The following is a 16678-nucleotide window of genomic DNA, read 5'->3' as shown; positions in this document are numbered from 1 at the left end:
AACCAGTTGCCATGTAGTCGCTGACCAACAGGCGCTGATGGTGCCAGCACTGGTGCAGCCAGGCCACTTTGAGCTGCTGTAGACTGGTGATCCCCAGCTTTTATTGCCTAGTGTTGGTGAAAGGTTAACATAATCTTTATTTTTTTATTTTATGGTAGTATTTTTTCAATATTTGTCTGTTTTTTACGTGTCTTATATCCCTTTTACTTCTGACCCTTGAGCTCCTGTAACGTGAATTTACCTTATCTTGTTATTAACCGTATTAGCTGAGCTTTAGTACCCTGTCATTGACCCCATCAGTCGTAATTTAAATCTGTCCACTTTTAACTCTAAGCTGATTTGGAACCAGTTTATAACACTGTAAAACACGTAAAAGTGGACATCCTTGCAAGATTTTTTTCAAACAAGTCATTCTTATCATGCAGTTGTCGAGGTTTTTGATTCCCATTAGTTTCCGCAAAGTGGTTGTGCATCTTTCTGAAGTCCTGAAAAAAAAAGATGACCACAAAAATGCAAATTGAGGTTATATCAATCAATCAATTGAAATTTCAATTGAAATTTCAAATTTCAGTCAAACAACTCGCATGAAACAACCAACAGTATTGTATAGCTACACACAAACCACAACAAATAATTTAATAACAAACAGCTCAAAAAGCCCCAACCCTAAAACAACAAGTATATCTGTGATGGTTTCTTTAATATTCATGCGCTTTTTATTTTACAGCAGGTTCAGTCATTTTTTAATTCCTACTGCTACCACTTACAGTGGTAAAAGCTGGATGTTTTAGTCAGTTATCGAGTACTTTTAGCCATCTAATTAAATAATGTCAGTGACATTTTGAAGTAGCTGATTTATTCCTTAATCTGACAAGTGTAGAGGTCGAGGTGTCACGATATCGCAACGTACACGATAACCATGACATTAAAGACCGAGATATTGTAATCTTGTGACTAATAAACATATGATAATATCATGTAAATAATCCAGAAAAGATGTTGGGCTTTGTGCGTCTTTTCTTGATGTGTTCATCTGGTTGCCTCCTTACGAGTAAAGAAGCAGTTGATAGCAAACAGCTATGGTTGCAGAATCCAGCCTGGCATTCGTATTTTCCCTAATCACACAATATACAAAGTTAGATAGATTTGCTTGTTAGCATTTTCTTTCAATTTTTTTTATAGATATAGATGTCGTGATCTCAAATTTGTTCGGTCATAATTGGCATCAAGATCTCTTTCATTTGCATCTTTTTTAAAAATTGCTCAGCTTCATCTCGGGAGACAACGTCAAGATATCATCAATTTCATATTAACAGTGTAACATAACGGCAGCTATGAGCCAGTAAATGTCTATCATCATCATCATCTGACAACATGAGACCAGATTATGCATTTTGAAATAATTTTAAAATTGTACAAAAAGGCAAAATATCAGGAAAAGTAAAGGAAATATGGTGATATCATCATATTGGTTTGATGCATACAGTAAACTACGTAATTCACGGTTATGAATATGAGCGTCTGAGCGCCTTCTGATGTGAGGACTGGCGGCAGCAGCAGCAGTATCGGGGGGTGGAGGCAGACGGGGTGGGTGTGGGGGTTTGGTGGGGGCGTCTGGGCGTTGGTCAGGATGATGTTGGTAGATTACACACAGCCGCAGATGATGTGCTGCCCGGCCCACATTACCATGAATGCTTCATTATCCCACTACTTGTACATAATGGCAACAACTCCACGGAGGGGTCAGGCCTCGTCACGGCTCATCAACCCACTGACGGCCCGGCCTAAAGAGAAATGAGGAGCAAGGCAGCGCCGCTCCCCGCTAATCCATCGCCTCTACTTAACACCCCAGCCCCTGGATCGCCTGCAGAGCTCGCTATATGGCCTCAGTTATCTCTTTAGACACGTTATCTCTTTATACACATAATGGCGCTTTGTTGTTTACCTTTTCATTAATTTTAATACGAATTGCACTGGAGTTGACTATTAAACGCTAAAGCTTCACTTCTCCCTTCGCTAATGATAATTTTGATTACAGCTTCTAGATGCACTATTTTGTATTTTAAGTAAAAGTGATGTTAACAAAATTCCCCCCGAAAAGGATTAAAACTATAAAAAAAAAATTACAGATGCATTTCCTTCAAAAGTAAAAGCAGCCATGCAACCAAATGGCTATTGATAGTTTTATATAAAGTGATTGTTTGTGTAAGAGCGAGTTTATGCTGTTTAAATCGTACAAATAGTTGATATTTTTAGGTTCATATTAAGATCTTAATTAGCAGTAACCCATAACTAAAGCTGTCAGATAAATGATGCAGTGTTAAAGTAGAACCCTCCCCTCTGAAGTGAGCAGTAGCAGAAAATACAAATATTCAAGTTAAGTGTGCTTATAATTGTACTTGTGCAGTAATTGAACAAATGTACTTTTTTATACGGTCTAAATTCGATGAAATTTCACAGTGAATGACCTCATATGTGTTGATTTTTATCACACAAAAAATGGAGGAGAGGAGGTAAGAGTCAGGTTCAGTGTATTCACTGAAATGTCAGGAAATCATGAGAATGATTTCGCTGACTGCCTTAAATGATCTGTTGCATCATAGTCTCTATTATTAGAACAAACACTTATCGGATTAACGTCAAACAATGCTTGATGTGTTTGTATTTGTCGCTCAAGTCACCCAAGTCACAGACGCTCGGCATCAAACTGGCTCCCTCGGACCCCAATTTGCTGCCGTCAGGTCCGTCGTTGTACGTCCAGCGTGGTGCCACTGCTGAAGCGGTGAAACATAGAGGAGTCAGGCCTGGCTGGAGCTGCTGGAGTACAGTGCTCTTTTAATGCCACAAGCTGATTATTTCTCCACTGTAATTACATTATCCTCCCCTTTATGCAGGAGTGGTCTCTGGGGACTAATGGATACAGCCATGTATAATTCATTAATCATTAGCATCCAATTTGACAATTAGACCTGATTGTTGAATTTTAAATATCAATCGAAGTTGCCTGGTAGTTATCTAACACTTCTTTCTTTCCTCTTCTTCTTTTTTTTTTTTGAAAGGCGTCCAAGAGTCAAACTTTGGGAATAAGGAAATGTTGCTCTTTATAGTAAAAAATGGAGAATTTGCCTCTAAAATATGAGACGATTAGACATTTTGTCTATGTAATATGGAGGCTTAGAGGATGATGCCATTGGCTTCTTTTAAAAACACATTATTAATGATCCTTTTGTCTTTATTTACAACCATAAAAGCAACATCACAATAAACTTTTTTTAGAGATGCCATGAGCTTATTCTCATCCATCACTTTTTTTTTTTTTTTATATAAAACGAAGTTTCACATTTTCTTTCCAGTACCCATGCTCCTCGCCTCCATCTCCCCCTCCTCCTCCTCCTCCTCCTCTCCTCCTCCTCCTCCTCCTCCTCCTCCTCTGCTCTGATTTCAGCATGCTAATTTAGTCGGCGCTCCTCAGCGTGATTCCCTCGCTCTCTCTCCCATTCTCGCTGCGATTCTGCTCCCTCCCCTCTGGGACCTGAAGATTAATATTCCTGGGCCCAACAAGATAATTACTGATACTAATTAGACATGATTATGTGAATTTGATACACTTATTACTCTAGATAATGAGTAGGACATATTATCCTAACAAGCACCCGTGCCGCTTAGTTTACTTTACACACGACCCACACTCTATATTTTCTGTTATTGTCACCTCAATCAGAAACTGATATTCTCTCGTAATTATTGAATAAAAGGCCTTGATGTGTGATACCTGTAAGATGAGGAGGCATTGTTGAGAAAATCAGAGATACGGCTTATTACCCTAAACAAAATCTCTAAGATGTTAACCTTTCGGTGCCAAAGCAAAATGTCTGTTTTTAGCTCATTAAATCACATTGTTTTTCTAATGGAGTTCTGTAGCCTGACAAAATATGATCAAAATGAACTTTTCTGATTGTTAATTTTATTTCTAAACGACCCATATTTTCGTAGAAGTCATAAAAAAGTGTCTTCTTAATAGCATAATGTTCCCCCTCTGAATTAGTTGAATTAAAATTTGACAAATTTGACTTGCATTTCCTCAACAGTTTTATTCACGTTGGAAAGGCTCGAGCAGGTAATGCGACTCCCCTCACGTGGCTCGGAGTGAATCGATGAGTTTTGCAGAGTAGTTAGGGGACGTGTTGTAGCGACTGCTCGCAAACAGGAGGGAAGGACCCCACATGGCGCAGCCTAACCCATGAATTAGTAAAGAGAGCCAGGCGTCCATGGCTCGCCTGATTGGAAGTTAGGGAGAGAACGCCTGCTGACGCCAGTGGAGATCGATGTGGCAGTCAGAGGGATGAGGCGAGATAATTAGCGTTCAGAGTGTATCTTGTTAATTAAGGGCTAATTAGAGGCAGAGGCGGAGGGAGAGGAGTTTCGTGTGTGTGTGTGTGTGTGTGTGTGTGAGGGGGGTTGTTTGACAGAGGGATGTGCACAAATAAGGCGGCAGCAGCATTGCAGCAGTGCTGTAGAAACTACCAAAAACTGTTAACTCAATTACACCATTATCACTTCTCTGCAGACTTTTTGCTGTTTTTTTTTCTGTTTCCTACCACACTCAGTTGACAATTCAAACGATTTTTAGACAGCACGAGAAAGCGGGATTCATTTTCTCGTGCGTTTGTCGCTTGTTTTCCAGGCGCTCCCCACTCCAACAGCAGCACATCCCTCCAGACGGGCGGCTCGGCGTTCGGCGGCAGCAAAGACGGCATGCACCAGCGCTCCTTCTCCGTGTCCAGTGCCGACCAGTGGAATGAAGCCATCAACACCAGTACGAGCAGCGGAGCCCGTAAGAAAACCTTCCACATCCCCTTCGTCCTCATCGATGCGCAGAACACCCCCCCCAAAAAAAAAAAAAAAATCATACATGTAATGATCTGATCTAGAGGTATGGCGTGATGGAGATGCCATTTCCAGGTGGAAACGAAGCCTCATTTTCATAATTAGGTGATCAGGGCTGTGATCGCTGTGACCTTTTTGGCTGCCGCTCGCTGATAGAAGCAGCGCGCTCGGAGGAGAGTGAACAGTGAAGGTTAACTTTCTGCCACCGATGCGTCTCCGCTCACTGTGTCACATTGCACCTTGTCACTGTACTTGAGTGAAGTAAGATAATATATTCACCATGCATGTCTACACACACCCTCCACTCCCACCCCCCCATCCTGTCTTTACCTTCCGTCTTACTCTTAACCCCCCCCCTTCCTCCCCCTTCCTCCTCCTCCTCCTTCGTCTGTTTTCCTCTCTTTTCTTCCGAAGAGGAAAATGAATGCTTTTTGGGGGTACCATTCATCACCAGTTATTTCCCTCTCTTTGTGGTTGGCAGTAAAAAAGCACTTAAATGCACATCAACAGAATAACAGTCATTTCCATGCATGTTTGCACTCTGGTAGTTCTCATTAGCGCGGCGGCGGCTCCCCCCCTCCCCATGGGCTCCCAGGGGCCCCGGCAGTTTAAAGAGCGCACTTTACGAGCGCTGCTGGAGTCCAACTGCACGGCCCTCGTGGTTCCGCAGACAAGCCTGTCTCTCATTTGGAGCTGCCAAACGATCAATTCTGCCTGGACGCAGGCACTTCCATCACCCCCTACCCCTGTCTCCCATCAGCAGCATGCCCAAAGCAGAATTACTTAGATTCGTGGGGTCCTCAAATAAATGAGCGCGAGCGTATGTGTGTGTATGTGTGTGTGTGTTCCTCGCTGAAATATGTGAGTTTTTTTTTTTTTTTTTTCCGTGGAGCGTGTTTTGCGTCCGCGTGTGGGAGATGAGGGGAAAAAAAGGGCTTCGTGCCGGATGTTTGTGATCGGTCTGCAGAGGACAAATAATTTGCTAAACGTTGTGTCGAGAAAAAAAGGAGGAGAGGCCGAGAATTTTTCCCCATTTTCATGTTTGGTAAACTGAGAAGTCCTCAATATTAACATAGCTCATTAACCAGCATCCAGTCTTCAACTAAATCAGATCCGCAATTTGCTCCATTATTCTATTTTCTTCAATTATTTTCATGCTACTCTTAAGGTAACCACAAATGAGCTCGAATGAGGCAAATGAGCTGAAAATAATGGCGGAGAACGTTGCGTCAAGTGATAGATATGTGACTCGCCGTTCGGGAGGGAGGGTCTCTGTAATCAGTGCATAGTCAGCGCGGACAGTTTAAGGAGAAACTTTCTGTGAATATCTTTGTTTTTAATAATCTGAATTACAGCGGCAGAGCAGTTGCAAAGTGTGACTGGACTATCAGGAAAACATAAACTTGATTGAACGCGACCCCCTCTTACCTCTCATCCCTAATGCGCCTTCAATAATCAATAGAGGGTGTTCCGCGGTGGAGGGTGCTCATGTTTTGCCATTTGAATTGACTCCAACCGAGCCCAATCACTCCATTATCCTTGGTGAAGGTTGCAGGTTAACATAAAATGTGATTCTGAGATGCAAAAACAGCAGATTGATGATTCACTGGAGAATGAATGCGTCTTAGCCCAGGTAACCATTTCCATATTATTTAAAGAATGTCCTCATTTGTAAAACCTATTGAGCAAAGGCAGAAGCAGAGGTAGTAACGTCTCTTGAATATTGAGCGCAGATTTTTGATTAAATCCCGGCCCAATTTTTTTCTATTGCTTGCATTCATAAAGGCGGCCATTCTTAATGCACCGGGTGCTTGTTTAGATCCCGCTATCCTTGGTGCACCTCAATCTTTTACAGCTGAATTAAAAGCACAATGCTCAAACGGGCGCCTGAGCAATGTGACGGGCTCGCTGATGACAGTTACTGAAAGTCTTGGTCAAAGCGTGAGTAATGTTGCGTTCCTGAAGGCAAAAGATTCCTATAGATCAGTAATGATTCAGTTATTAATTCAGTGTTAATTCAGTGCCATTGTTTGAGGATCACCACATCTTCACAGTTTTTGCAGCCCCCCCTCAAAATAAAATTCTCATACTAAAATATGATTTTAATCTATTAAGAAAATTACATTGTGGGACCTGAAACAATTAGTTGACTATTTTTTGTATTTGATTAATTGTTTCACGTCACTTCTCAAATGTCAGGGTCTGTTAAAGGTGCACTTTCTAAAAGAGGGAGGTGTTCGGTGACTTTTTATTTAGCTTGTTTAGGCATAAAAAATTGTGTTTTACTTTGTTTATATTTGGCGGACCCTGCCATCTTTCTAACTCCAAACAGCACTCTGGTGACCTTATTTTCCTCTGAGAACAGCTTGTTTACTCAGTTATGGAAACAAATTATATATCTGAGTTTGTATTATATTATTGATACCTCATTAATATTGTAGATATTAAAATTCTGAGTTGGAATTTCTTCTCCAAAACTACAAATTGTCCCTTAAAGTGCTGCAACTAACTGCAAGTATTTCATTGTTGACTGATCTGACGATTATTTTCTTAATTTTCTCGATTTCTTGTTTAGTTGTTTAATCTATGAATTATCTTGTTTTGTCCACAACCAAAATACATCAAGTTAACTGTCAGAGGAGAAACCAGAAAACATTCGCATTTCGGAAGCCAGAATCTGAGACTTTTGACCCATTATTCTACAAAATGATTCATAACAATAAATCAGTTATCAAAATAGTTGGCAATTCATTGTTGCAACTCTAGGTTAGTTGCTTTTCTCTGTCATATGTGATAAAATAAAAAAATAAAAAATGTCATGCCTTGTGGGTTTTTAAACTGTTGGATGTATAAAACAAGCAAATTGAAAAACATAATTTAGGCTTTGGGAGGAAAATTAGGATTTAGATTTTTTACAATTTTCTTATTTTTTTATTGGGTAAAACACATTAAAACATTAATCCATAATGAAAATAACTGTTAGTTGCACCACGAATGGAAAAAGCAATACTTTACCTCACATACCTTTTGTTTTAATTCTAAACATCATAATTCTGTGCTAATTGTCACAGTATTATTTTGTCGTCACTGACCTCCTGTAGTCCTTCATTAAAAGTTTAAATTCCTTTTTCTTTGCCTCCTTTAACACAAATACACCTCAACTCTCTTCTGCTGCATGGTAACGTGTATATAGAGGTGCTTTTCCTCCTCTTAGTTTGCATATCAGGACACAGTTAGTTAATGCATAGATAGCCTTTTCCTGCAGCACCGTGTTTTATACCTTGGCCTCCCGATGTGAGGGTGATAGCATGTGGGGCGTTTGATTTCTACGCCAGGCCGTAATGAAGTTTGACATTTAGTTTGGAGAGAGCAGTAGAGCGCGATCAGGCCTTGATTAGTACGCTCTAATTGAGGATAATAAGGGGGAGGCGGTGATTGTTTCTAATTTTTGCCATTAATTGCAGCCGTTGGCTTTGATTGAGGACAGGCAGGGCTGCCATGTCAAGGGGCCTGGCGGAATCACAGTGCTCCTCACCCGGAGCCTCTTGAATAACAATGAAATGACTCCCCCCCCCCCCCAATGCCTCTCCCTCGCTCGCTCTCTCTCACCCCTTTTTTTCATTCTCATTCATTCTCAGTGTGGCGTTGGTAAAGGCAGGAAGCTGTTAGCAGCCCCCTCTTTGTCTCACCCACAGACTTCATCCTGAAGCATGTTTAAACTGTCATCTCCGTGGTGGGAGTGTAATACACTGTAATCACAGGTTAGGCTGATACCTATTCTGCTGCCCAGGTGATCTTGGCTGAGTGGGAAAGAGACTCCTGATCCCCAGTGTGCTTCATTACCCAGCTTGGTCCTGATGGCCCTCGTACACACTAACAGCCAGCTAATAATGCCACAGGGAAGGCAGAATCAGTCCAATTCTAACTTCTCAGCTTAAGAAATATAATCCACCAGTCATGCATAGTTTAGAGCTGAGAACCACTTACAGACTCTATATAAAGCCATTATGTTTCAGGTGCTTGGGCGTTATTGCTCAGTGATTTGTGCTGCCATTTTGTCCATTTCCCGCCTCTATACCTTCCCGTTATAGACTTCTTAAAGCCTGATTGGTGCAAACAAAGGGCGATGTGTCAGGCCGTATATGTTTCAGGTGCAGGATGAGCAGGGACCGGGGTCATTTTCCACAACATTAGGGGCAGAAATTGATAATTAGAGGTGTTTATGACACGGTTGGGGCCCCTGAGGGGCAGCCCTCCCCTTTAACCTCAAGCGACATTAAACAAATGCTGGCTGTCATGTCGGAGGCAGGTTGGAGCTCGAGTCTTCCACCCGCCATACGGAGCTGTGCTGGCGGGACAGACGCTGGGATGGAGAGGGAGGAGGAAGCAGAGGGTGGGAGGTGGTGGGAAGGGGGGGGAGGCACATGGAGGACCCCTGTGCCCCCAGCTGTCTGAGCCAGCTAATGACTCGTCTCAGGGGGGCTGTTGTAAGAGAGCAGGGAAATTGAAACAGACGCCTCGACTAGGAGCTGCTACATGTGTGGCTGCGTGCTGCCATTCAAAACACCAGAGAGAGCCTAATGCATGTCGTCCAGCACGCGCACCAATGTTATGTTTATTAATGCGATGGCAGATAATCACTATTATTATTTTCCATGTGGCGCTTTAAAATTTACGCTGAAATAATATGGACGGTCCCTCGTCCTCGAGCAAATTAAAAGATGCTGGTGGTTATAATTATTTTTTTTCTTTCTCCAGTAATGATGCTCTTGTTTGTGTACATCTAAGTGTGCAGACATAACGATGTGCATCTCAGGTGTCGCCGCCTATGTTTTGCCCACGCTCAAACAATCCGTCCCCGGGCCCTCGGAGCCCCACTCTCCCCCCGCGTTAGCATCTTCAATCCCCTGCTGAGCCCATCTTGCTCCTCCAAGACAGCCCCATCTCCCTAAAGGTAATGACCGAATTAGGCCTAATGTTGTACACTGGCTAATGGCACAGTGCCGCACATTATAGCATGTGCAACTGGCAACGACAACAGCAATAATCCCTGAGCCCCTTGTCCTCCTGCACTCCACCCCTGGGGCTGGGACGGTGCACAGGGAAATGAATGGAGTTTGCCACACTACAATGAGCTTTTGATGGGAGACAATGGAGGAGGCTGCCAGCACCACACAGGGTGGTAAGAGGAGAGCAATATGGGGCCCATCTACCGGCCCACCCTTCCCCGCTTCCCCCAGGCTCCTGGCCCCCGCTCCCAGATTCATAATGGCATCCGGAGGGGGAAAGAAGGGAAAGTGATGTCAAATGTCAGGAAATCAGAAAGATGGCAAGCTGACAACCCCCTCCTACCGTCCCATCCCTCCTATCCCTTTGCCCAACGGTAGCACAGGTTAATATCACATTTATAAAATCACTTACAAGAAACAAAGCCGGCTCTTAGCCCCCTGTCACTCTCAGACAGTCATATAGAGAGCTTTGCTGCAGGCTAACTTAGGTAACCATTTGTTCACTGATGGCCCCGTACCTGTCCTTCACCCTGTCTGATGCCGCAGCCCTCATGGTTACTTCTGGAGCATTCAAAGCTGTTTTTTTTTTTTTTCTGACTTTCACTGATGTAGACGCATTTCTGGGATGTGACAAGTCCGCTTCTGCTTTGCATGAAGCTTTGAAAGAGGCGATAATGTCATTCATTATTCATTGTCATTTCACAGTGATTCATGCATTCATACATTTGATACATAATGGCACATACATTTTGGCTTGAGTTGAAGCTGTCAGCTTAGTTTTTAGTAAAAGGAATAGCATCACATTTTTCAAATGTTCCCCTTCTTATACTCTGACCATTAAATTTATAAGTGGGTTGCTTTTGTGATACGTTGCTTTCTTTATGCAGGACCTGTACCACCACAGTCAAAAATACATAAAGGAACAATAGATGACTCAGTGATTAAATTAATAAATGCCTACACTGATTTTTAAGATTATTTTTGGTGCATTTAATGGCATATTAATTTATTTAATTGAGTCATTTCTGTATTTATTTTTGATTTTAGCAGTTTCAGTCCTCCTGCAATTAATAGTAGACAAACCACAATCCTCATTAAACACAAAATATCTTCATCCAGAGCCAACATGATGCTGTAGCACTCTGCCAGAGCAATTTCTAGTTAATACTTCAATTTCTAAATTGGAAACTTGCTCTTCCGCAGTTCTTTATCGATATCATGGCTCATCACAGCAATAAATATGACTGTTTAACCGTAATTTTCGCGAAGAACTCAGTTCCACTGCATATAATTTGCAGAAGATGTCATTTTCCTGACTGCATGTTACATCTTTTTAAAAATGTTATGCTATTGTGCATCATTTCCTGGTAAATCAACCTAAAAAAATGTTTCTGTGTTTGGAAACCAATTGGACAGGTGCATTCACGGAGGTTTATACAGCTCCATAGTGTTTTCATTGTGTTACTGAGTGAAGGTTGCGCCCATTTAGTCTGGAGCCAAGCTGAAACTGTGACCATGAATACTAAACAGTGATACATTTTAAGATTCAACTACAGAATAAGAAGAATAACTACCACATTTATTCAACATAAAAAATAATGTTTGTGTCTTCCTTGTCTGTGTTTTTCAGCCAATGGAATGAGCGATCCTGCGACTTCCAGTGTGGGCAGCGCCACGAGCCCTAAACTTGAGCCACCTCCTTCGCCACACGCCAACCGCAAGAAACACAGACGGAAAAAGAGCACGGGCATCACAAAGCCAGACGGCTTATCTGCAGGCAATGAAGGTACAACCCTGGCCCTCTTCTATGATTTTGACATGACCAAAACTTCTGAAATAATAAAAAAAAACAATCCTCCAAAATGGTGGGGGGGGGACTTACTACTGACCAGTTTTCATTTTGTTTTGACATCTGGTCCACTGACGAGACTAAAAACAGCAGGAGCAGGAAATATGTTTGTGGATCAGTGGGGAGATTCTAATGTTTCTCAAATTAACACATGAAAACATTTTTCCATCACAGTTTTGTTTTCCACCCTTTGAGGTTTGTCCTCTCCTGCAGTGGTTTAATGATACCTGATTTACTAGTGTCACATCATCTGAATAACTTTGCTCAAATTTCAGTGTAGAGAAGTAAAACTATTTGCTGTCCTTCAAGGTGCACGAGTGCTCATATTGGTTGGTCTGTGTGCCTGCAAAGAGGTGGTTAGGATTTTGGAGACAGTGGAAACCTCTAAAGCTCTTAGGCGTGCAGCTTTCATGCAGGTGGAAGTAAGCGTTAGGTGAATTTATGTACATCCGAGGAGTCATTTAGAGTTCGTGTCACCGACTGAAGTACAGGAATGTTAAAGAAGAAGGAGAAAAACATGTCTGGGTGGAATTTAACAGAAACCTGTCATCAGAGCTGCAGCAATAAATCGATTGGTTGTCAGCTGTTAAACTAGTCGCCCATTATTTTGATAAACGATTAGTTGGTTTAAGTGATTTTTGTTTTCGTTTTTTTAAGTTGGGCATTTTCCCCTCTATGGCAGTAAAGTTAGTGTCTGTGGATTGTGAACAAAACAAAACATTTGTGGGGGTAATTTTGGGCTTTGGGACTGATTTTAGCCCAATATGTTATACACCAAAGAACTTTGGTGTATAACAGATTTAAAGATTTATTAGATTAACCCACAATAAAGATAATCATTGGTCGTAGCCCTTACCTTCGATGAGGAGGTTGTGCTTTCACACTTGTCCGTTGGTTGGTTGGTTGGTTTGTCAGCAGGATTACACAAAAACTACAAAACGTATTTCCATGACATTTGGAAGAAGGATGTTTTCTCAACCCAGAATATACCTCATAAACTTGTGGTGCAGATTCAGGGTATTTTCTCACTTTATTTAACATTGCTGTAAAGCGTGGATCTTGTTGTAGGTGTAAAATCAGGCGTATTTAGTGGGCTAGTGTCTCTGAATGAGTACAAAAGGGGACTTGGTGGAGGTATGTGCTATATACATTTACTTATTTGGGATTGTAAAGTCAATAAAGCAGCCACACACTGACCCCGATTCGATTTCAGAGATTTCTGCAGTCACTGTGGAACAAAGAGTGTGTAATCTTCTATATTCTGCCTGTGAAGTACTTAAAGGTGTGTAGTTGTGTGTCTCTTTGTGGCCCCCTGCGCGGCGCACCCTCGCAGCCCCCCATTTCTTTCACCGTCGTCTGAATGGCCCTGATCTCCAGAAGCCGTGGCCCTCCTCAGCAGGGGAGTGGCAGTCGGCTCTCCACCCAATTAATAATGATTCTCCAGCCCAATGATGAATGGAGTGCCCTAATTGGATGGCATTGTGAAAACACTGGGATGCATTTCAGAGGCCATAAAACTGATGTCACCGGAGCGGGATGATCAATCAACAAGATTGATACGCTGGATAACAACAACAATGGCATTGACGCCTCCTAAATGGGGCTGAGCATTTATAATCATTATACTTTTTTATCATGGACTCTGACAGCTTCTCTTTAAAGTCTGAATGGGTCCGTTGGACACATTGTTGCTTAGAGTGAACATCATCAGCAGATAAGTAGTGCTCTCTCCTTGTTGGAGAAGTATCGGTGAAATCTCAAATCTGATCACTGGTATGATCCCTTACTGAGGCGATGCACGTGCAGACGCAGTCAGCAGTTCCCAGGATAGTTTTGAAGAGTAATGTCCATTACTTCTGTTACGTTTGGCATTACTTAGCTCTTAATGAGACCCTCCTGGCAGCGTTACACAGTCGCATTAAAGCCTGGAGTGAGTGATGGCTGGCATTATCAAACATCATCAAATCTCATCAATAACTGCCCTCACACAGGAATAATTGAAGTCGGATTACTTCCGAGGAGGAAAATCTGAGAGCAATCAGACTCGAGGAAGCAGATTCTGAATGTTCCTCACGTCATCAAACACACACACTTGTTTTCTGTCTTCTCTCGCCGTCCTGTGCGAGGTGGTTTTCTATTAGCATCACCTTGTCTGTTCTGCTGAATGCTCTGCAATACAGACGTATCGCTTAAATATTGGATTCAGCCAAGTCTGGGATGTGAGTTGTGTCTTCTGTTGAGAGAGGAGAAGAAAGGGAAAAGGAGAAGAGAGGAGAGGTGGGGATCCTTGAATAAATTGCCATCAGTTTATCTCATTTACGGGGCAATCAGAAGCGTGCAATGCAGGCTGAAATTGAATTTTAGTAGTTGTGAAGCATCATAAATCAAAACAGCGTCGCGTGTCTTAAGGTGAGGAATCATTTCGGTCAACATGGGACGTGTAGGATATAGGAGGAAGCCTGCAGAAACTGTTGCTGCACTATCATTTTCAAATATGGGACTACAGTACTTAAGGAGGCTTTTAGATGTTGCTTATTTTATTCATATTTTACATTATTAAGAAAAGCTAAATCACTTAACACCTTTTTGGCAAACTTTGAGCCAATAACCTATATAAAGCTTTAGAATGCATTTATTTAAACTCAATGTAAAGCTTAAATTCTAATCAGTTTGGATAATGTATGTCTACATGAATGTCTGTGCTGCTGCACTTCCACAGAGGATATGCACAACGGACACAGTCCCTAATATCCTATGCACTGTCAGAGCTGTGTGCTGTAATGAACTTCTCATGTGCTTAAAGAATGATGCAGGATGCATGGCGAGACAACTGACAGCCCCGTAATGTGTTTCCCAGCAGCCGCCCGGCGACGAGCTTTCTCGGTGTGTCGCTCGCCATAAACCCACTGGAAAATCGATGGCCGATAAAGAGTTGTGTTCAGGGGGAGCCCCCTCTGATTAATGCAGACTGTCAGGGAGCATCATTAATGTATTTCTCTTTTAAAGAAAGTGTATCAAATGCTCATTGTTTTGGGGAGGGAGTGTTTTTTAAGCTCGTCTGATGTGAGCAGAAATGGAGGTGCAGGAGCAGAGGGAGATTGTGAGAGATCGCGACGAGAGGCTCCCTTCCTGATTCTCGCAGTTTTGTGGATGAAGATATTTACTCACGCTAAGGTCACAGAAATCAGGAGGAAATGAGGGCTGAGCGCTTGCCTGGATGCATTTAATGTAAAGAAGGTGTTATGGTCTTTATTTACATTTGAAGCAGACAGACATCAAATCAAACCCAATCATATGGGGTTGATTGTAACAGCACAACAGTTCTAAAAGAGGATAAAAAACTAAAGGAAGCTTTACTCATACTGCAACATGGACTCTATAAACTAAAACAAACTCAGATGTGCTGCAGAGCTTTGTGTTTGTAATGTGGTCGGATGAATTACATTTTTAATGATATCAAACTTTTAACTGGTTGATAAACCTCTTACTTAATAAGAGATGGATAATGGATTAATGGATAATAATGGATTTTAATCAAGTTGTTGATACAATTTGTTGATACAATTTTGTATTGATTAAATGTTAAGAGGTTGAAAGGACTCCTCTACTGGATTGTGTCAGCAATTAGAGGAGGACGGGGAGATTGTTTTTAAGGGTAGAGACAGTGAACTCTCCAGTGAAAGGAGGGAGGTATTGTTCCCTTTTTTTGGTCCCTTGGTAGCTGTGGAATGTCAAATCTGTCCGTATGAAATCAGTGGAACAAAATGTTAACATGAATGTGTAGTGGGAGGGACACTGGTGGAGATTGTGACCTCAACACTTAAATTACATTTGACTAGAAAACAAAACTCATATATTAACACAGTTGTTTAAAGTAATTGTCACATCGCGTTGCTCAAAAATGTAGAACAGAATCGACTGCTGCGACCCTGCTGGTCTACCGGTGTCTTTAATTGTACACATGAATACGAAGAAAATGTCAGAAACCTCTAAATGAGCTAAAAGTTGAGCAGCAGTTTGGTTCCAATGGAAAAACCTTTGTGAGGGCTACAGACGACGGAGGGCGCTGGAAAAAGATAATTTATGATTGGATAAAGCCGGGGAGCATCATGCATGAAATAATGTGGGTCCAATGGGATCAGAGATGTAGTTACTTCTAACTGGACAATGACAAATTGTTTATACACTAATCAAAATTAAGTGTGTCAAGTTCTTAAAAGTAATGACAAGATTCCTTTACCGAAATCCAGACCAGTTTGCAGCGATGTTGAATGATGTTAAGTGGAATCCAGCATCTTGACCAACAAGATGACCGCCTTAAAGTCAAAGACATTGTCTGACTGCCTCAACAATGCTGGTTATTTAACAAGTAACCACATATTTCTCTTTTATTAATTATTTGTTTTCAACTTTTTATTCATCATTTAGGCTTTTTGAGTGCCTCACACCCTACACTGCACAAGTTTTGCAGGGTTAGATCTTAGGAAAACGATATGTGGCAGAAGCCTCACGAACGACTTTTCAAGAAGCTGATTCCTTCAGCCTCAATCTAAAGATTAAGGAAATTAGTTTGATGATGTACGGGAAAAGCGACACGTCATGCAACTATACAACATCGGTTGTGTGTTGCTCGGACAAAAAATAGACTTCTTAGAGGCCATAGAGATTTAAAAAATTGTGGTGGTTAGAATAAAACACCAATCGGCTACTCAAACAATCAGCAGTTAAAACACATGCATTTCCAGTTTTGTAGTGTTTTAGTAATATTTCTCTATGAAACTTATATTGCATGGTATAAGTATATATATACAGAAAGGCTCTGTTTATTATTAACCCTGTTATCATTAAGCGTTCACCCTTGGTGTTACTTTTGAGGTACTACCCCCTGCTCAGGGACTTCTTGGGGGCAAAATTATGTTCTGGAATCAGATCC

General features: G+C 41.7%; 1 protein-coding gene across 2 annotated transcripts in view; it reads left to right on the top strand.

The window, feature by feature from the left end:
* agap3 (ArfGAP with GTPase domain, ankyrin repeat and PH domain 3) overlaps positions 1-16678 on the top strand; it is a 131776-nt gene that overhangs the window by 91242 nt on the left and 23856 nt on the right. For both annotated transcript variants that reach the window (XM_037083541.1, XM_037083539.1), the window contains exons 12-13: positions 4685-4834; positions 11527-11682. In XM_037083541.1, coding sequence (XP_036939436.1) covers positions 4685-4834; positions 11527-11682 — 306 coding nt within the window. The remainder of the gene's footprint in view (positions 1-4684; positions 4835-11526; positions 11683-16678) is intronic.

The sequence above is a fragment of the Acanthopagrus latus genome, chromosome 21, assembly GCF_904848185.1.
Source record: "Acanthopagrus latus isolate v.2019 chromosome 21, fAcaLat1.1, whole genome shotgun sequence".
NCBI lineage: Eukaryota > Metazoa > Chordata > Actinopteri > Spariformes > Sparidae > Acanthopagrus > Acanthopagrus latus.
The sequence above is the reverse complement of the archived record's forward strand: the minus strand, read 5'-3'. Positions and strand labels throughout refer to the sequence as shown.